The following is a 22,344-nucleotide window of genomic DNA, read 5'->3' on the forward strand; positions in this document are numbered from 1 at the left end:
TTAAATTGATTGGGACATGTTTGCTGTTCTGCAGATGTGATCATATATGTGGCACTTACTGTAACATGGACTTGGATCACTGTTCTTGATTATCAGTTTTAAAGGAGAATCTTTATTAGTCAGTAAGAGTAACTGGGAGGATTTAGTTTTTTGTTTTGTTTTGTTTTTTCTTATTTATATTTTTACCACTCTTGTGCATGTGCAAATGTTCTGCACTAATAGAAAATATATTTTCGTTTTTAGCATACCATTTTCTTCATTTGTCTATTTCTCTAAATTATTTTATTTGAAATTTTTAATTAGCAACTCGGAGCAGAAGCCGCACCAATATGCTAATGGACCTACATATGGACCATGAAGGATCATCTCAAGAAACCATCCAGGAGGTGCAACCAGAAGAGGTGTTGGTCATTTCCTTAGGGACAGGTCCCCAGCTTACTCCAGGGATGATGTCAGAAAATGAGGTATGAAGGTACTTGGTCAGTTGCTTCTGTAAATCAGTATTCATGTCTTAGTCCATACAGGCTGCTGTAGCAAAACACCAGAGGTTGGGTGGCTTATAAACAACAGAAATTTATTTCTCATATTTGTAGAGGCCAGGAAGTCTTATAGTCAAGGCAGATTCAGTGTCTCATGAGGATCTGTTTACTGGTTCATAGATAATGTATTCTTGCTGTGTCTTTGGGCTTATTTTATTTTATTTTTTGAGATGGAGTGTTGCTCTTGTTGCCCAGGCTAGAGTGCAATAGCACGATCTCGGCTCACTGCAACCTCCACATCCCAGGTTCAAGCGATTCTCCTGCCTCAGCCTCCTGAGTAGCTGGGATTACAGGCATGCGCCACCATGCCCAGCTAATTTTATATTTTTAGTAGAAGTGGGGTTTCTACATGTTGGTCAGGCAGGTCTCAAACTCCCGAACTGAGGTGATCCACCTGCCTTTGCCTCCCAAAGTGCTGAGATTACAGGTGTGAGCCACCGCACCTGGCTGGTTGGGCCTATTTTATAAGGGCACTTATTCCATTTGTGAGGGCCCTGCCTTCATGACCTAATCACCTGCCTAAAGGCCCCATCTCCAAATACCATCACCTTGGGGGTTAGAATTTCAACATACAGATTTTGGGGGAGCACAGACATTCAGATCTGAGAAGTGAATTTTTTTTTTCTTTTTTTTTTTGAGATGGAGTCTCTCTGTGTCACCCAGGCTGGAGTGCAGTGGCGTGATCTCGGCTCATTGCAAGCTCCGCCTCCCGGGTTCACGCCATTCTCCTGCCTCAGCCTCCCAAGTAGCTGGGACTACAGGCGCCCGCCACCACGCTCAGCTAATTTTTTGTATTTTTAGTAGAGATGCAGTTTCACCGTGTTAGCCAGGATGGTCTCGATCTCCTGACCTCGTGATCCACCAGCCTCGGCCTCCGAAAGTGCTGAGATTACAGGCATGAGCCACCGCGCCCGGCCATTTTTTTCTGTTTTTGAGATAGAGTCTCACTCTGTTGCCCAGGCTGGAGTGCAGTGGTGCGATCTCGGCTCACCATAACCTCCGCCTCCTGGGTTCAAGCAATTCTCCTGCCTCAGCCTCACAAGTTGCTGGGCTTACAGGTGTGCACCACCACGCCCAGCTAACTTTGTATTTTTAGTAGAGATGAGGTTTTGCTATGTTGGCCAGACTGGTCTCGAACTTCTGACCTCAGGTGATCCGCCCACCTCGGCCTCCCAAAGTGCTTGGATTACAGGTGTGAATTACCGCACCCAGCCAATGAATTTAATATTTAAGTCTTTGTTATCTTCAGTGGACCCACCATGACACACCATCACATGCTAAGCTCCCTGTGAACAGTTGTGAGGCCCTTCACATTAATACATCTGTAGCACTGAAGTTGGTGAATAGGTCCAAGCAAAAGGAATTTTCCAGGCAGTAGCAGAAGAGAGATGAAGCCAGGAGATTGTGGTATGGAAATTAAAGAGACTTTTCGAGTGACTTGTAGGAAATGTTTTGTATTTGTTTTCTTTCTAGTGGTATACTAGTAGTATTCCTGCATTATAGAGCCAAAAATATATTGAGATGTATCTTGAGATACATGTTGTATTCTTTGGCTGGTCAGGAAAAAATGGAAGAGATAATGGAAAACTAAGAAAATAAATTTTTTTAAGAAATGGAGTTCGAGATTTGGGAATCATTTTTAATATATTTGTAACGAAAAACTTGGCTTAAAGGTGAATGAAAAGAAGGCCAGGTGCAGTGGCTCATGTCTATAATCCCAGCACTTTGGGAGGCCGAGGTGGGTGGATCCCCTGAGGGCAGGAGTTCGAGACCAGCCTGACCAACATAGTAAAACCCCATCTTTACTAAAAATAAAAAGTAGCTGGGCGTGGTGGTGCATGCCTGTAATCACAGTTACTTGGGAGGCTGAGACAGGAGAATTGCTTGAACCCGGGAGGTGGAGGTTGCAGTGAGCCAAGATTGCCCCATTGCACTCCAGCCTGGGCAACAAGAGTGAAACTCTGTCTCAAAAAAAGAAAAGAAAAAAACAAACCAAAAAAAAAAAGCAAAAAGAAAAGAAGAAGAAATCTTGACTCCCTAAAGTAGCGGCTTCTTTTTTTTTTTTTTTTTTTTTGAGACAGCGTCTCACTCTGTCATCCAGGCTGGAGTGCAGTGGCACGATCTTGGCTCACTGCAAGCTCCGCCTCCCGGGTTCACACCATTCTCCTGCCTCAGCCTCCTGAGTAGCTGGGACTACAGGCGCCTGCCACCATGCCTGGCTAATTTTTTGTATTGTTAGTAGAGACGGGGTTTCACTGTGTTAGCCAGTTTAGTCTCGATCTCCTGACCTTGTGATCTGCCCGTCTTGGCCTCCCAAAGTGCTGGGATTACAGGCGTGAGCCACTGCACCCTTCCAGTAGCAGCTTCTTACATTCAACAGTGATTGCTTGTTATTCAAGAAAATGGTTTAGGAAGAAGGGGTCAGTTTTAGTGATTGATAAAGTGATGGTGGTTGGTAAAGTGTGTTTGGGACTATGACATCCCCCGTAGGGAAGACCAACAATCTCCAAAACTCCATGCCTCCATACACACACATAAGCTGTCAAAAACTGTCAGAATCAACTTATTTGGAACTCTGGAATCTAATGAAAAAACTTTTAACAACAAAGGAATGCTTAGTGAAGAAAAAAACTGCTGAATTTTGTTAGGAGAGCTCTGTGATCCTACCCTGTTACCATCTTCAACCCCCAGCCCAGTGGCTGCTTTGAAGACAGCTTATATTACTGTGCAGTGTGCTGGTACTTGAGGGAGGAATGTGGACCTTATTCTGAACGCAGGGTTGTGTATTTTGATCTGTCTGGTAGATCCTGAAAGATCATCTCTAGGGCTTGGCTTTGTTTTGCCTGCCTCTAATCTTTCCCAGGGCTGAGGCAGCTACACAGGTGGCGTTTGTCAAAAGTATTGAAAAGCAGATATATTAGTTGCTTCTGCTTGCATTAACAGATAGCAATCAGGGCAAGCCGCATACAGATCCAAATGCTTATGAAGGAAGAGGCTTGGGAAGGAGACACTAGGGGGCCCGAAGCCTTTGAAAAGCTCCCACACGTTCTGGGGAATCTAGAAGGTTGTACACATGCCCAGGGCTGGTCATGTGCTCAGGAAAGACCTTAGAAGACCCAGGCTCTCACTGCTGGCTAACCTTCAGGCTGAACCCAAGCAAGAAGTGAAGGCTAAGGTACAGTTGCAAACTGCCTGGCTAAGTGTTGAAGTGCCCCAACATAGAGCCAAATTTCAAATACTTGGAAATGTTTTGTTTTGTTTTATTCCAGGTGTTAAATCTGCCAGATCACGTGCTCACCACTAAGCTAACAGAACAGACACTTCAGAGGCCACACATAACAGAAAATTTAGAGAGGTCATTAAATAAACAGTCACTACAACAAGCAACAACAACCAAGGGGTGTAATCTGATTTCCAGAACTGCCACTTTATAACATTTTTTTTTTATTTTAATTTTTAAATTATACTTTAAGTTCTGGGATACATGTGCAGAACGTACAGGTTTGTTACATAGGTATACACGTGCCATGGTGGTTTGCTACACCCATCAACCCGTCATCTACATTAGGTATTTCTCCTAATGATAGACCTCCCCTAACCCTCCACCCCCGTGACAGGCTCCAGTATATGATGTTCCCCTCCCTGTGTCCATGTGTTCTCATTGTTCAGCTCCCACTTATGAGAGAGAACGTGCAGTGTTTGGTTTTCTCTGCATTAGTTTGCTGAGAATGATGGTTTCCAGCTTCATCAATGTCCCTGCAAAGGACATGAACCAATCCTTTTTTATGGCTGCATAGTATTCCATGGTGTATATATGCCACATTTTCATTATCCAGTCTATCATTGATGGGCATTTGGGTTGGTTCCAAGTCTTTGCTATTGTGAATAGTGCTGCAGTAAACGTATGTGTGCATGTGTCTTTTTTTTTGTTGTTGTTTTGAGACAGAGTCTCGCTCTGTCACCCAGGCTGGAGTGCAGTGGCGCAGTCTCGGCTCACTGCAAGCTCCACCTCCCAGGTTCACGCCATTCTCCTGCCTCAGCCTCCTGAGTAGCTGGGACTATAGCCGCCCGCCACCTCGCCCGGCTAGTTTTTTGTATTTTTTAGTAGAGACGGGGTTTCACCATGTTAGCCAGGATGATCTCGATCTCCTGACCTCATGATCCACCCGTCTCGGCCTCCCAAAGTGCTGGGATTACAGGCTTGAGCTACTGTGCCCGGCCTGCATGTGTCTTTATAGGAGAATGATTTATAATCCTTTGGGTATGTATCCAGTAATGGGATTGCTGGGTCAAATGGTATTTCTGGTTCTAGTTCCTTGAGGAATTGCCGCACTGTCTTCCACAATAGTTGAACTAATTTACACTCCCACCAACAGTGTAAAAGTATTCTCCACATTCTCTCCAGCATCTGTTGTTTCCTGACTTTTTAATGCTCACTTTATAATATTTACAATGTCTGCTTTTCAGCAAAACTTATGAAGCATATAAACAAACAAAAAATATGGCCCTTTCACAGGAAAAAAGTTAATAGAAAATGTCCTTGATAGGCTGGGCACAGTGGCTCATGGCCGTAATCCCAGCACTTCAGGAGGCGAAATTGGGCAGATCACGTGGTCAGGAGTTCGAGACCAGCCTGACCAACATGGTGAAACCCTGTCTTGACTAAAAATACAAAAATTAGACAGGCGTGGTGGCGTGCACCTGTAATATCAGCTACTCAGGAGACTAGGGCAGGAGAATCACTTGAACCTGGGAGGCGGAGGTTGCAGTGAGCCAAGATTGCACCATTGCACTCTAGCTTGGGCAATAGAGCAAGACTCCCATCTGGAAAAAAAAAAAGAAAAAGAAAATGTCCTTGATGGCCGGATGGTGGCTCACTCCTGTAATCCCAGCACTTTGGGAGGCTGAGGTGAGTGGATCACCTGAAGTTGGGAGTTTGAGACCAGTCTGACCATCATGGAGAAACCCTATCTCTACTAAAAATACAAAATTAGCTGGGCCTGGTGGCTCATGCCTGTAATCCCAGTTACTTGGGAGGCTGAGGCAGGAGAATCACTTGTACCTGGGTTGCGGAGGTTGTGGTGAGCTGAGATCACGCCATTGTACTCCAGCCTGGGCAACAAGAGTGAAACTCTGTCTCAAAAAACAAAAGAAAGAAAGAAAGAAAGAAAATGGCCTTGATGAAGCACAGATATTGGGCTTACTCAAGACTTTAAATCAATTTTTTAAAAATATACTCAAAGAGCTGTGGAAACCATGGACAAAGAACTAAAGAAAACCAAGAGAACAAGGTCTCACCAAATAGAAGATATCAATAAAGAGGCAGAAATTACAGAAGGAACCATATAGAAATTCTGGAGTTGAAAAGTATAATAACTGGAATGAAAAATACACTAGAGGGGTTCAACAGCAAATTTGTACAGGCAGATATATCAGTGAACTTGAAGATGGATCAGTTGAGATTATCTAGTCTGAGGAGCATCAAGATTACACAAGACAAAGACGTTATATGTTGATAAATGGTCATTAAGAAGATATACTCAGCACTTTGGGAGGCCGCTCTCACTGCAACCTCCACCTCATCTGTTCAAGTGATTCTCCTGCCTCAGGTTCCCTAGTAGCAGGGACCACAGGCATGCACCACTATGCCCAGCTGATTTTTGTATTTTTAGTAGAGACAGGGTTTCACTATATGTTGGCCAGGTTGGTCTCAAACTCCTGACCTCAGGTGATCTGCCCACCTCAGCCTCCCAAAGTGCTGGGATTAGAGGTGTGAGCCACTGTGCCCAGCTAAAGTTTTTTTAGCACTCAGATTCTGTGGTTTTAGTTTAGTCTAGAGTTTGCAGATGCTCTGATTTAGAAGCATGAAATTCGATTTTTGTATTTTATACTCCAGTGTGACTGACTTTGTATGGTGGCTTTCTGTATGGCATCTCAAAATTGCTTGCCTATGGATATGATTTGGAAAAATATCTTCATTATCCCTTTTCTGTTAGTTCACATGAATCTTCAGGCCTTGAGATGATTTTTCTCCTGATGTTTTAGTTTCACATTACTCACTATGGTGAATATCTAAGTTCTTAATCTTAAAAATAAAAAATTTAAAATATTTATGTTGGCCAGTTATGGTGGCTCATGCCTGTAATCCCAGTGCTTTGGGAGGCTGAGGTGAAAGGATTGCTTGAAACCAGGAGTTTGAGACCAGCCTGGGCAACATAGTAAGACCTTGTCTCTACAAAAATAAAAAAATTGCCAGGGATGGTGGCTCACACCTGTAATCCTAGCGCTTTCGGAGGCTGAGGCAGAAGGATCCTTGACTCCAGGACTTCAAGACCAGCCTGGGCAACATGGAGAGACCCTGTCTTAATAATAAATAGGCCAGGCGCAGTGGCTCACACCTGTAATCCCAGAACTTCGGGAGGTCGAAGCGGGTGGATCATTTGAGGTCAGGAGTTTGACACCAGCCTGGCCAGTATGGTGAAACCCCATCTTTACTAAAAATACAAAAATTACCCGGGTGTGGTGGCACACGCCTGTAATCCTAGCTACTTGGGAGGCTGAGACAGGAGAATCGCTTGAACCTGGGAGGCGGAAGTGGCAGTGAGTCAAGATCGTGCCATTGCACTCTAGCCTGGGTGACAGAGTGAGACTGTGTCTTAAAAATATAATAATAATAATAATGAGAAGAAGAAGAAGTAAAAATAAAAAAAATTAGCTGGGTTTGGTGGTGTGTACCTGCAGTCCCAGCTACTCAGGAGGCCAAAGCAGGAGGATTGCCTGTGCCTAGGAGTTCAAGACTGTGGTGAGCCATGATTGCACCACTGCACTCCAGCCTGGGCAACAGAATGAGCTCCATCTTTAAAAAAAGTTTTAATAAATAAAATTTTATGTGTATTTAATTTTTTTTTGAGATGGAGTCTCCCTCTGTCACCCAGGCTAGAGCGCAGTGGCACGATCTTGGCTCACTGCAACCTCCACCTCCCAGGTTTGAGTGATTCTCCAGCCTCCTGAGTAGCTGGGATAACAGACACGCGCCACCACGCCTAGCCTATGTCTATTTAATTTCAAGCAAATCGGGAAAAAATTTTTTTTTTTTTTTTTTTGATATGGAGTCTTGCTCTGTCACCCAGGCTGGAGTGCAGTGGCACAATCTCGGCTCATTGCAACCTCCACCTCCCGGGTTCAAGTGATTCTCCTCCGTCAGCCTCTCGAGTAGCTGGGGTTATAGGCGTACACCACCATGCCTGGCTAATTTTTGTATTTTTAGTAGAGATGGGATTTCGCCATGTTGCCCAGGCTGGTTTTGAACTCGACCTCAGGTGATCCGCTGGCCTCAACCTCCCAGAGTGCTGGGGTTACAGGCATGAGCCGCCACCACTCCCAGCCAAAAAAACCTATATTTAAAGGCATCATGTGTAAATGTATAAAACCATTTCAAAACCTTTAATTTACTCAGAGCCAAAACAGCAACCAAGAGTGTGGTTTTTTTTTCTGTTTAAAAATCATTTTATCTTTTAGCTGACAAAAATTGAATCTATTTATGGTATACATGTTTTGATATACATTGTGGAATGGCTAAATCAAGCTAAATAACATGTATTGCCTCACATATTTTTCATTTTTGTGGTAAGTATTTTTCTTTGTAAGTGAGGGTACTATTCTTTCTTCATACTTCAGCAACAGCCGAGGGAGCCAAGACCTCTGAGTTTAAGTCCCAGGTGTGCCTAAAACATGCTATGTGACTTTCAACAAAGCACTCAATTCTTCATTAAGGTGGAGATACACATACAAAGCTGAGTTGTGAGGCTTGTAGGGAGTAGTGAGATGTAATTGTGTTATTTGGAAGTCATCTGGCAAATAGAAAGCGTTATAAAAAGGCCATCAGTCTAAGCTGGAGATGTCTGTGAAGTCATACTTCGGTTTCTGGTATGGACTTTTGTGGCCCTGTATGTATGTTGTGATCAAGTGGACGTTCAAACTAGATGGATTAAATCTTGATGCCTACAAAATAACATGATTACATGTTTTCTTCTAGTTGAATTTATTTACTTTTGTTTATTTACTTTAAATTTTATTTAAATTTTGCAGATTTAGTATGTTTTAAATTTTATTTTATTTTATTTTTATTTTTATTTTTTGAGATGGAGTCTTGCTGTATCTCAAGGAGGGCAGTGGCGCAATCTCGGCTCACTGCAAACCCCACCTCCCGGGTTCATGCCATTCTTCTGCCTCAGCCTCCCGAGTAGCTGGGACTACAGGCGCTCACCACCACGCCCGTATAATTTTTTTTGTATTTTTAGTAGAGATGGGGTTTCACCATGTTAGCCAGCATGGTCTTGATCTCTTGACTCGTGATCTGCCCACCTTGGCCTCCCAAAGTGCTGAGATTATAGGCGTGAACCACTGTGCCTGGCCTTGTTTATTTACTTTATTTAAATTTTGCAGATTTAGTGTGTGACATGACAACTATTTTATGTGCATCTTTTTACTTAATCCTCAGCAATTACATGGCATACATACTATCACCATTTTATAGATGAAGAAACTGAGGCTTAGAGAATTAAATAACTTTTCTATTCAAGGTTACATAGTTGACACATGACAGAATTAGAAGTACCAAAGACCTCTGATTTGTATAATTCTCACCACTACTCATCTGGTAGTCTGGTTGCCTGTTCAATCTGTGATACTCATAGGGTAATGGAAAGGCATAGCTTCAGCTGCTTTAATTAATATACTTTTATTCCACAGGTATAAAAGCTTGACAGACCTTCTGAATGGGCTTGCAGTTAAAAATTGATAATTTAAGATTAAGGAGTTAAATATGCATTTGCTGTGGTTTGTTTCCTTATCAGTAATCTTTCCGCTGATAAACCAAAATTAACATTTTATTTTTTAGGTTCTAAACATGCATCTTTCGGATGGAGGACAAGGCGATGTCCCTGTTGATGAAAACAAACTCCATGGTAAACCTGATAAAACCTTGCGCTTTTCCCTCTGCAGTGATAATCTGGAAGGAATATCTGAAGGTGAAGGGTTATTTCATTCAAGGAGTTGTGTGATTCAAGTAATAGTTTGTTTTGTATTTTTTAAAGGAGCTTATAAATTATAATTACACCATCTGTGCCTCTCACTGAGGAGACTAATGAAGATTTCCTCTAATGAGTTTGAACAGTTGGCTGTAAAGATTGTTTCCTGAATAAAATTAAGATTGCAAGATGCCTTTGGTCATATAAAATGGAGAAGATATAAGTCTTTATTCAGACTTAAATAGAAATAACAGCAAGTTTTGTTTCTGCAGTATTAATATATACCAAAGCTTATAGAGCTCCTTTAGAAGGATATCATGCATGTCTAAATGGGAAAAAATGGACTTACCAGTATTTCAAGGTGTTGTGTATACTCTTAAATGTTCTGTATTCCTTTACTCACACTCACACGTACCTTTCTGAAGCAGGATACAATGGAAATAGGTATTAAAAAGAAAATTCAAAGCCAAGATTGTGAAATGAGATTATGTCAGGCCAGGCGCGGTGGCTCACACCTGTAGTCCCAGCACTTTGGGAGGCTGAGACGGGCGGATCACAAGGTCAGGAGTTCGAGACCATCCTGGCCAACACGGTGAAACCCCGTCTCTACTAACAATACAAAAAATTAGCTGGGCGTGGTGGCGGGCGCCTGTAGTCCCAGCTACTCGGGAGGCTGAGGCAGGAGAATGGCGTGAACCCAGGAGGTGGAGCTTGCAGTGAGCCGAGATTGCGCCATTGCACTTCAGCCTGGACGAAAGAGCGAGATTCCATCTCAAAAAAGAAAAAAAAAGAATATGTCATTTTACCTACTAGGACCAATTTTTTTTTTTTTATAGACAATAGTTCATATTTACTGACATTGAAAGAGAAACCTAAAATATAATAACTTCACGTTTTAATCTAACTTTTCCAAAAAGTCACATATGTATGTTCATTCTAGAAAACAGAGAAATAGAATCACCTATAATCTCATAATTTTGTTAATAGCAGTTGATGTTTTAGATTATTCACAACAAAATTAGGTTTATCCTGTTTTGTAATCTTTTATAATTTAATAATATGGCATTAACAATTTCCCTAGTAATTTAACATTCTTAAATTACATGGTTTTTATGGCTGTTTTCCTTAACTCACATGGGCATATCATAATTTTTTCAACTTTCTTCTGTGATTAAATCTATAGATTGCTTCCACTTTTTGGACATAATAACTTCTGGGCTGGGCTGTAATCCCAGCACTTTGGGAGGCCAAGGCAGGTGGATTCACTGAGCTCACAAGTTCGAGACCAGCCTGGGCAACACAGTGAAACCCCGTCTCTATTAAAATACAAAAAATTAGCGGAGTGTGGCAGTGTGTACCTGTAGTCCCAGCTAGTCGGGAGGCTGAGGCAGGAGAACTGCTTGAACCTGGGAGGCGGAGGTTGCAGTGAGCCAAGATGGTGCCACTGCATTCCAGCTTGGACAATAGAGCGAGACTCTACCTAAAAAAGAAAAAAGAAAAAAAAAGCTCTGTAACAAGGCCGGGCTCGGTGGCTCACGCCTGTAATCTCAGCACTTTGGGAGGCCGAGGCGGGCAGATCACAAGGTCAGGAGATCGAGACCATCCTGGCTAACACGGTGAAACCCTGTCTCTACTAAAAATACAAAAAATTAGCCGGGTGTGGTGGCAGGTGCCTGTAGTCCCAGCTACTCGGGAGGCTGAGGCAGGAGAATGGCGGAGCTTGCAGTGAGCCGAGATCGCGCCACTGCACTCCAGCCTGGGTGGCAGAGCGAGACTCCGTCTCAATTAAAAAAAAAAGAAAAAAGCTCTGTAACAAGCAACTTTAGATTAACTGTTATTACTATTTTTTGAGATAGAGTCTCACTTTTGTTGCCCAGGCTGGAGTGCAATGGTGCGATCTCAGCTCACTGCAAACTTTGCCTCCCGGGTTCAAGCAATTCCCCTGCCTCAGCCTCCTGAGTAGCTGAGATTACAGGCATGTGCTGCCAGGCCGGCTAATTTTTATATTTTTTGTTTTGTTTTGTTTTTTGAGACGCAGTCTTGCTCTGTCGCCCAGGCTGGAGTGCAGTGGCATGATTTCGGCCCACGGCAAGCTCCACCTCCCGGGTTGACACCATTCTCCTGCCTCAGCCTCCTGAATAGCTGGGACTACAGGCGCCCACCACCATGCCCAGCTAATTTTTTATATTTTTAGTAGAAACTGGGTTTCACCATGTTAGTCAGGATGGTCTCAATCTCCTGACCTCATGATCCCCCTGCCTCCGCCTCCCAAAGTGCTGAGATTACAGGCATGAGGCATCGCGCCCAGCAGATTAATTTGTTATTAGCACCTTAGGATAAATTCCTAGAAGCAGAATATCTATCTTAAAGGGCATGTGTTTTTTTAAGGTATAAAGGCAGTATTAAAAACGCTTTAATCAGTTGTTCGTCTTTTATCAAGGCATGAAAAATGATGTGGTGGCTCATGACTGTTTTAAAAAGATTGCTCATGCTATAAACATTTCTCTAGGTCCTTCAAATCGCTCCAATTCAGTGTCCTCCCTAGACCTGGAAGGAGAGTCTGTGTCAGAACTTGGAGCAGGACCTTCTGGCAGTAATGGAGTTGAAGCTCTACAGCTGTTAGAACATGAGCAAGGTAAAGTGAACTGGAACACAGTTGCCTAAGTAGCAAAGAATTTACCTGATTGCAAGATGAGCAGTGTGTTTTCATTAAGTTGGCTTGGTTCAGTAAGAGATTATATAATCACCATTAAACTTACATTTCTTCTTCATTCCTTCAGTTCTTCAAAATATATTTAGTTGGTAAGTGGATTGTTTAGGCTTAATAAATTAATGTAAATTACTTGAAATTCAGTAATATTTGATATTTTAATTCTGTAATATTTTAGGAATACAATGTAAAGACTCAAGGCTCAAGAAACTTAGAACAGGGAAAAAGTAGTACACAATTGATTTAAAGTATCATGAATGTATTTTGGCAGTTCTGAGTGAGAGATACATATGGTTGAAAGTATAGGGAAAGCTGCCAGGCACGGTGGCTCATGCCTGTAATCTCAGCACTTTGGAAGGCCGAGGTGGGTGGATCACCTGAGATTGGGAGTTCAAGACCAGCGTGACCAACATGGAGAAACCCCATCTCTACTAAAAATACAAAATTAGCCGGGGTGGTGGTGCATGCCTGTAATCCCGGCTACTCAGGAGACTGAGGCAGGAGAATCACTTGAACCTGGGAGGCAGAGGTTGCGGTGAGCCAAGATGACGCCATTGCACTCCAGCCTAGGCAAAAAGAGCGAAACTGTCTCAAAAAAAAAAAAAAAGAAAGAAAGTATAGGGAAAGCTTATTGGAAGAAAAATATTAGCCTTAAGGGCTGGCTGGCATTGCCTTGGCAGGAGTTGGAGATAGGTCATTCTAGGTGAAGGACAAGTATAAGCAAGTCAAAGAGGTGGGAAGCCATAGTACTTATTCAGGTATCAGTTAGGGAAATAGAGTGAGGTAAGGATTAAAGAGTAGGTGGATCCCTGTTGTCGAAAGAAGGATGTCAGTATTTTAGTAGTAAGCTGGAAGCCACTGAAAGCTTTTGGTTCAGTGAGGATGAGGAAGTGAGGTGCCTTAGGAAGATGAAGTTGAAAGAGTTTTTTGGATTTGTTCATTTAAGATGATGCCCTTGGCCAGGTACAGTGGCTCATACCTGTAATCCCAGTGCTTTGGGAGGCTGGGCAGGCAGATCACTTGAGGTCAGGAATTTGAGACCGGCCTGGCCAACATAGTGAAACCTCATCTCTACTAAAAATACAAAAATTAGCCGGGCGAGGTGGCGAGCACCTGTAATCCCAGCTACTCAGAAGGCTGAGGCATGAGAATCGCTTGAACCTGGGAGGCAGGGGTTGCAGTGAGCTGAGTTCGCACCACTGCTCTCCAGCCTGGGCGACAGAGGGAGACTCTGACTGAAAAAAAAAAAAAGAATGGGCTGGGCGCGGTAGCTCACGCCTGTAATCCCAGCACTTTGGGAGGCCAGGACGGGCGGATCATGAGGTCAGGAGATCGAGACCATCCTGGCTAACACAGTGAAACCCCGTCTCTACTAAAAATGGAAAAAATTAGCTGGGCGTGTTGATGGGCGCCTGTAGTCCCAGCTACTCAGGAGGCTGAGGCAGGAGAATGGCATGAACCTGGGAGGCAGAGCTTGCAGTGAGCCGAGATCACGCCACAACACTCCAGCCTAGGTGACAGAGTGAGACTCCATCTCAAAAAGAAAAAAAAAAAAAAAGGTGATGCCCTCAACTAGGTTTCAGACAGTGATTCTTAGGCTTTAGTATGCATGAGAATTACCTGGTTAGCTTTTTAAAAATTCCATTTCCCAAGTCTTACTTCTAGAGAAGAAGTCAAGTTTTAGAAAGAAAAGGAGTATTGTCATTGGAGTGTGTGTGACTTGAAAAAAGTAATGCTGTATTTTCCTGGATTGGTTTATCAGTGTATCAATTAGGATTAAGTTTGTTGCACACAGCAGAGAAAACTCAAATAATAAAGTAGTACCTCCTTATCCATGGTTTCACCTTCCATGGCTTCAGTTACCCACGGGCAAACTTGGTACAAAAATATTAAATGGAAAATTCCAGAAATAATTCATAAGTTTTAAATTGTGTGCCATTCTGAGTAATGTGATGAAATCTCACACAGTTTCACTTATCGCATCCAGGATATGAATCATTTCTTAGTTCAGTGTATCCATATATACACTACCTATTAGTCACTGCTTATCAGATCAAAAAGCATGGAATATATAGGATTTGGTACGATCCTCAGCTTCAGGCATCGACTGGAGGCCATTGCGTAAGTGGAAGAGGAACTTTCATATGAGCTTATGAAAGAAGTTGAACAAATATCACCTCTTTAGCAAGCTTTCTGGGAGATTCTGAGATAGGTGGTTGGCATATGTGAAATGCTAGATTAAGAAGTGAATTGATAGGCTGGATACGGTGGCTCACGCCTGTATTCCCAGCACTTTGGGAGGCCAAGGTGGGTGCATCACCTGAGATTGGGAGTTCGAGACCAGTCTGATCAACATGGAGATAAAATTCTTTAAAGCTGATTAAAAAGTCATAGCTGTGCTACTGTTTTTAAAGTGCTTAATTTTGTTTTTGATAGCTACAACACAGGATAACCTTGATGATAAGCTAAGGAAGTTTGAAATTCGTGACATGATGGGATTAACAGATGATAGGGACATATCAGAAACAGTGAGTGAGACCTGGAGTACAGACGTCTTGGGGAGTGACTTTGACCCTAATATTGATGAAGATCGCTTGCAAGAAATTGCAGGTAACTGCCATTTAATGTCTCTGAAATATCACGGTTTAGTTATTCAGATCCACCGACCTTTCATGAGAGGGACCACCAGTGCCCTGACAAACCTTGTGTGTGTTAGCACCATCCAGGAAATTGTTATAACTGTATGGAACAAGACATTTGGGTACTTTTTTCTTTACTTAAATATAAGCAGTGTTTTTCCTTTCTACATTTAATCCCACCCCTTACCCATCCTCCTCCCTGCTGCCCCCCCCCCCCCCCCAAAAAAAAACAAGAAAAACCAGTGTTTTGAATTAGCTTCTGGTCAAGTGTTGTTTCCAGGGCATAGTATACGTTCTTAGTTTGTCTCTGATTAGTATATTATCCACTTGAAACCAAACACCTAACCTTAAGTTGAAAATTCTTATAGATTATAGCCATAAAATCCTTTACAATAATATGATACTGCTGTTCTCTAAAAAAATGAATTCACTTCTGGAAGGGTTAATTCAGTTCCAAAGGGTAACCAGGTTTTTATTTTTCTTCTTTTTAAATTTTTATTTATTTTTAATAGAGACAGGATTTCGCTTTGTTACCCAGCTGGTCTTGAACTAGTGAGCTCAAGTGATCCTCCTGCCCTTTTTTTTTTTTTAATGTGGAATTTATTCAGATGCTATGTACATACACTAAAATTCACTCTTTTTTGGATACTGTTTTATGAGTTCTGAAAGATATATAGTCTTGTAACCCTTATCTTCATTTTGTTTTTAAATCATGGAAAACTTATTTATATATTTATTTATTTTTCTTCAACTTTTATTTTAGGTTCAGGGGGTACATGTGCAGATTTGTTACGTGGGAAATTGTTACAGCAAATTGTATGTTGCTGGAGTTTGGTGCACAAATGATTTTGCCACCCAGGTAGTGAGCATAGTAACCAATAAGTTTTTGTGTGTTTTTTTTTTTTTTAATTCGAGATGGAGTCTCACTGTGTCGCCCAGGCTGGAGTGCAGTTGTGCGATCTCAGCTCACTTCAACCTCTGCCTCCCTGGTGCAAGTGATTCTCCTGCCTCAGCCTCCCGAGTAGCTGGGACTACAGGTGCCCACCACTACACCCAGCTAATTTTTGTATTTTTAGTGGAGACGGGGTTTCACCATATTGGCCAGCCTGGTCTCGAACTCCTGACCTCAAGTGATCCACCTGCCTTGGCCTCCCAGAGTGCTGGGATTACGGTCATGAGCCATTGCTCCCGACCTAAATCGTGGAACATTTTAAACAAATACAAGAGACGATGGTATCATGAACCCAGTGTATCCATCACTCAGCTTCAGGAGTTAGACACACATGGCCAGCTTTGTTTCATCTGTTCTCTTACCCACTACCCTCTTCTCTCCCCTCATTATGTTTAGGCAAGTTCCAGACATTATTTTATTTGTAATTATTTTATGATATATCTTTAAAAGGTAACATTTATTGGTAACTTTTTTGCAATTTTTTTCATGCCCTGAAGTAGAATTGTTCTTTTATTAGGTTTAATCAAAAGTAGTGAAGCCTTTTGAACTTGAGTAACTATTTTTAACACAGATGTATAATAATGTTTAATACTTTCAATTTGTATTTTTAAGTGGTGTAAATAGATTTCTTAGTTGGTTTTGCATTACTTTGTTCCAGATGCCAAAGTAGTATTGTTCTTGGCAGTTAGCTGTGTTTGCGCAATAAGTTGTATTTGCAGTTAAGTGAGTGCTTTGAAGATGTGTATTTTCCTGTGAATATATTTTATTGCCCTGAATAGTGACTAATATGCTGGAAGAAAAAGTATTTGGCCAGCCTAACATTCTGTGGTTAAACGCTCAATGTTTTTAATCCCTGTAGGGCTATAAATTTTAGAATAGTATTAAGGACCCCTGTAAAATTTGCTGAAAAATCAAAGCTAAAGCTGTTGAAATTACTTGACTGAATGATGTGTGCTTTCTCTGTGGAGAGTCAAAGGTGAACTGGAGGAAACTGGTGAAAAGGGTCTTGTGCCATTGTGACCAAAATAGGAACTTTGTATTTTTAGTGGTGTGCTTGATTGAAGTTATTCTTACCTTGACTTCTTTCTTGTAGGTAGAGAGGAGTTTGGTTTTTTTTTTTTTTTTTTTTTTTTTGAGACAGAGTCCCAAAATGACACGGCCATTTTTATTTTTGAGACAGGGTCTCACTCCCATTGCCCAGGTTGGAGGGCAATGGCATGATCTTGGCTCACTGCAATCTCTGCACCCCCTGCAACCTCTGCCTCCCAGGTTCTTGTGCCTCAGCTTCCCAAGTAGCTGAGACTACAGGTGCATGCCACCACACCCGGCTAATTTTTGTATTTTTGGTAAAGACGGGGTTTCGCCACATTGGCCAGGCTGGTCTTGAACTCCTGGCCTCAAGTGATCTGCCTGCCTCAGCCTCCCAAAGTGCTGGGATTACAGATGTGAGCCACCATGCCCAGCCAAGAGATTTTGTTAGCTTATGTTTGGCTTTTCTCCACTATCACTGCACTTTCCAACAGGATCTTTGTTAACCCTTTGCTTCCCACTGGTTATACAGGTGCTGCAGCAGAGAACATGTTAGGCAGTTTGCTGTGCCTCCCAGGTTCAGGGTCAGTGCTTCTTGACCCCTGCACTGGTTCTACCATATCAGAGACAACAAGTGAAGCTTGGAGTGTAGAGGTATTGCCAAGTGACTCAGGTTAGTATGCTGTCATTGTTTGCTTTTTCATTTACACAGAAGTTTTAATTAAATACAAGGTATCCCAACTTCTGTATTACATATATTTTGTCAAATATACTTTTTTTTTTTAATGGAGACGGAGTCTTGGTCTGTCACCCAGGCTGGAGTGCAGTGGCGTGATCCCAACTTACTGCAACCTCTGCCTTCTGGGTTCAAGTGATCTTCTCACCTCAGCCTCGTGAGTAGCTGGGATTACAGACGTGCCCCACCATGCATGTATTTTTGTATTTTTAGAGAGACGGGGTTTCACCATGTTGGCCAGGCTGGTCTCGAACTCCTGACCTCAGGTGATCTGCCCACCTCAGCCTCCCGAAGTGCTGGAATTACAGGCATGAGCCTTCGCGCTTGGCCAATTATACATTTGACAAAGGTGAGGTGATCACATTGCTAAGAATGTCATATGGAAAATTAGTTTAGGGCATTTTCTGTCCATTAAGGGAAAATGCTCTGTTGGATAGCATAGACTGTGATGGCAGGTGCTTTCTGACTCTGTGTTCAGTTATTTTGAAAGCGATTTTCTGTAGCTTATCAGAGTTCTGTGTGAGTTATTGAATTTAGTATCTCCCACCAACTCATGACAGGATAAGAGTAGCAACACAGTTCAAACTGAGTGCTTGCCTGGTAAACACGTTTAGATTTATCACAGGGAAGAACTTGACTCTCTAAAACATGTTTAATGTGTTTTTGAAACACGTTGAAATTGAGACTCTGTAATCCTGAGGATTTTTTTGTGCAGGCTATTATAAATGTATATAAAGTGTTTTGTACTTTGTCTTTTCATATGCGTTGCATTTTTTTCTGATTATGAAGACACATCTTTGCCTTCAACTAAATGTCAACTACCAGAATGTAAATATAAGTTAACTATGTATCTGCATTGCATTCTGTTGATTTACTTGGTTCGATAATTGTTAAGTGATCATGATATGTGTTTTATAATGTCTTTTTCTTTTTTTTTTTTTTTTGAGACAGAGTCTCACTCTGTCGCCCAGGCTGGAGTGCAATGGTGCAATCACAGCTCACTGCAACCTCTGCCTCCTGGGTTCAAGTAATTCTCTTGCCTCAGCCTCCCAAGTAGCTGGGATTACAGGCACCTGCCACCACTCCCAGCTGGTTTTTGTATTTTTAGTAGAGATGGGATTTCACCATGTTGGCCATGCTGGTCTCGAACTCCTGACCTCAGGTGATCTGCCTTCCTCGACCTCCCAAAGTGCTGAGATTACAGGCGTGAACCACCACGGCTAGCCTGTTTTATAATGTTAAAGCATTCAGATATGCTAGCCTTGTTTGAAGACCAGTTGGGGACAATAGGATTAGCTCACCAGCTGTTGAGTATTCATAGGAGTTACTTTTTAGGAAGTGGTTGATTTAATACCAAGCTATTCCATACTCTCTTGTCCAGTTCACGTGTTAACCAGTAGCATACTCTGTGACATTAGTGATCTAGAAACCACATTTTCATCTGTGTACAATGAACTGGCTTATATTGGGATGAAAATCACAACTTTGACTTCTTTAACACTTAATCTAACTAACATTGTTAACTATCCCAGACTTAGACATATATTTGCACTGATTTCATTCATGCCCTGGTAGCTTTGTTTATCTGAGTCACAAAAGCTCAAATTGTGGTGTGCTAACAGAATCACAAATGTAACACACCTCTTATCTTCTATTTAGAGGCCCCAGACCTAAAGCAGGAGGAGCGTCTACAAGAACTGGAGAGCTGTTCTGGACTGGGTAGCACATCTGATGATACGGATGTCAGGGAGGTCAGTTCCCGCCCCAGCACACCAGGCCTCAGTGTTGTGTCCGGTATGTCTGTCTTGTTTTAAGGAGTAGGGATTTGAAGGTGTTCACCCCTATCCCCTCCCATTTATAAAGTTGATACAAAGAGATATGTTTTATTTAAGAGCTGAGTAATTTCCAGGAACCAAACTTATTTCCATTGCACCTGAAATCTTTGAGAACTTAATGTGTGGCTTTATGGAGCCTGTTGAAGTAATTGGCAGACAGTCTCTCTACAACTGTTTCTGTTCTTAGTAGCCTGTCCTACTTTAGAATTGTATGATTCTGATTATGTTGTGTAAAGCAAGGTAGGTAAGTATATTTAAGCAGTAGTACCATAAAGGGTATAATACTAAACTCACATGTATAGAACTGTGACACAAAATTCAAGAATGTTTTAGTTTCTCCAAATTTCATATACTTTTTGTGTGGTTATTTTGTTCTTCTTCCTGTTTATTTTTTACTATTGTTTTTTAAAGGCATAAGTGCAACCTCTGAGGATATTCCCAATAAGATTGAAGACTTGAGATCTGAGTGCAGCTCTGATTTTGGGGGTAAAGATTCTGTCACTAGTCCAGACATGGATGAAATAACTCATGGTAAGAGGGGGAAATAAGAATGACTTAAAAAATGACCACATTCGTGGTTGAAACTGGCATTGTGACAAATTGCTGGTGACTGCATCTACTGGTATAGCACTTTGGGACATACTTTGTCAATATCCATTTAAGGCCTTAAATGTTCACATTCTAAATTTAGTCAGGTTAGTTCCACTTCTAGGTATCAGTCATAATGAAAAAATTCCATATATAGAGAAAGTCCTTGGCACAAAGATGTTCTTTATAACGTTTTGTGTTGGCAGAAAATTAGAAATAACTTAAAAATTGAAGAAAATGGAATGGCTAAATAATTTTGATGTAACCGCGTATTAGAATTTATGTAGCTATTTTAAAATGCATTAAGGAATATGAAATGACTTAGAGAAAAACCTAGAACATACTACATGGAATTTATTTTGTAGAATTTTACATACAAAATAATAAAACTTTTTTGAGACAGAGTCTTTTGCTGTCACCCAGGCTGAAGTGCAGTGGCATGATCTCAGCTCTCTGCACCTCCGCCTTCTGGGTCTCCTGGGTTCAAGCTATCCTCCTGCCTCAGCCTTCCCAGTAGCTTGGATTACAGGTACCCACCAGTATACCCAGCTAATTTTTGTATTTTTAGTAGAGACGGGTTTCACCACATTGGCCAGGTTGGTCTTGAACTCCTGACCTCATGATCTACTCGCCTGAGCCTCCCAAACTGCTGGGAGTACAGGCGTGAGCCACCGCGCCTGGCCAGTAAAACATTTTTTAAAAACCTATGCATGAAGTAAGTACTGGAAATACCAAAATGCTAGCAGTGGTTTTATATATTGGATGGTAGGTTTTGAGGTACCTTTTCTTTTCTTTTTTTTTTTTTGAAACAGAGTTTTGCTGTTGTTGCCCAGGCTGGAGTGCAATGGCGCAATCTCAGCTCACCGCAACCTCTGTCTCCCAAGTTCAAATGATTCTCCTGCATCAGTCTCCTGAGTTGCTGGGATTACAGGCATGCACCACCACGCCCGGCTAATTTTGTATTTTTAGTAGAGACGGGGTTTTGCCATGTTAGTCAGTCTGGTCTCGGACTCCCAACCTCAAGTGATCTGCCTGCCTTAGCCTCCCAAAGTGCTGGGATTACAGGCGTAATCGCTGGGCCACTAGGTCCAGCGAGGTACTTTTTTTATTTTTACAATTTTTTTTTTCCTAAACCAGGGTTTTTTAACCTTAACACTATTGACATTTTGGGCTGGGAAATTCTTTGTTGTGGGGGCCTGTCCTGTGCATTTTAGGATGTTTAAGCATCTCTGGCTCCTACCCATAGCATATACCCTATACCCCCTGGGGTTGCAGCAACCAAAAATGTCTCCAGACTTTGCCAAATGATCTCTTGGGGGGCAAGATAGCCACAAATCAAGAACCACTGTTCTGAACCAGCAGTCTCAAAGTATGGTCTCCATGGACCACTGAGATCCTAAAACCCTTTGAGGGAGGAGGGTAGATGAAGTCATAACTGTTTTCAGAAAAATCAAAGTTATTGTCCATTTTCATTGTGTCAACATTTGTACTTATAGTGCATAGGCAAAGTGGATAAAATTTGCTGGGGCCCTAGCAGGATGCAAGGGCACCACATTGTATTCTTCACTCACAGTTAAAAAAAAAAAAAAAAGTTTTACTTAGGAATGTCTTTGATGAAGGAATAAAAATTACTTAATCACATCTCAACCTTGAGTATACACCTTTTTAATATTCTGTGTGAAGAAATGGGAAACACCCATATTGCATTTTTACCACATTCTGAGATATGATGAGATGTCTCAAGAAGCACTTATGTGATTATTTGAGTTGTTAGCTGAACTAGCCAATGTTTCCACTTATTTTTATTTGATTTTTCATGAAATATCATTTTTACTTGAAAGAATGACAGAATAACTGTATTTCTTATGAATACGTAGTTGGGTATATGGCAGACATCTCAAAAATTAACAGAGTATGACCAGGCACGTTGGCTGACACCTGTAATCACAGCACTTTTGGAGGCTGAGGCTGGAGGATTCCTTGATCCCAGAAGTTCAACACCATCCTGGGCAATATAGTGAGACCCTGTCTGTACAAAAATAAAAAAATAAAAAATTAGCCAGATGTGGTGGCGCATGCCTGTGGTCCCATCTTTAAAGAAATAAAAAATTTAAAAAAAATTAACAAAATGATCCTGTTACTTAAAGACAAGCAACTAATAGAGTTTGTTGCCAGTGATGAAATTCAAACTTTCAGACAAAAAGTAGAATTTTGGAAACGTGTGTCTACTCACGTACCATGAGTTTGACAACTTCCTGTTGTTTTTAAAGACTTTTCTGGTGAGATT

The 22,344-nt window shown here is 41.7% G+C and overlaps 1 protein-coding gene across 13 annotated transcripts in view; it reads left to right on the forward strand.

Moving 5' to 3' along the window:
* The window catches only part of GAPVD1 (GTPase activating protein and VPS9 domains 1), a 108,929-nt gene that overhangs the window by 55,578 nt on the left and 31,007 nt on the right, over positions 1-22,344 (forward strand). For 9 of the 13 annotated variants that reach the window (XM_021927652.2, XM_021927653.2, XM_021927654.2 and 6 more), the window contains 7 exons: positions 304-464; positions 9,439-9,568; positions 12,078-12,203; positions 14,715-14,888; positions 17,431-17,571; positions 19,294-19,428; positions 19,881-20,000. In XM_021927652.2, the coding sequence (XP_021783344.1) occupies positions 304-464; positions 9,439-9,568; positions 12,078-12,203; positions 14,715-14,888; positions 17,431-17,571; positions 19,294-19,428; positions 19,881-20,000 (987 nt within the window). Of the gene's footprint in view, positions 1-303; positions 465-9,438; positions 9,569-12,077; positions 12,204-14,714; positions 14,889-17,430; positions 17,572-19,293; positions 19,429-19,880; positions 20,001-22,344 lie in introns of those variants that run through there. The other 4 variants (XM_021927656.2, XM_021927659.2, XM_021927661.2 and 1 more) reach the window with 2 other exon arrangements.

Source organism: Papio anubis, chromosome 13, assembly GCF_008728515.1.
Source record: "Papio anubis isolate 15944 chromosome 13, Panubis1.0, whole genome shotgun sequence".
In the NCBI taxonomy this organism is placed as follows: Eukaryota; Metazoa; Chordata; class Mammalia; order Primates; family Cercopithecidae; genus Papio; species Papio anubis.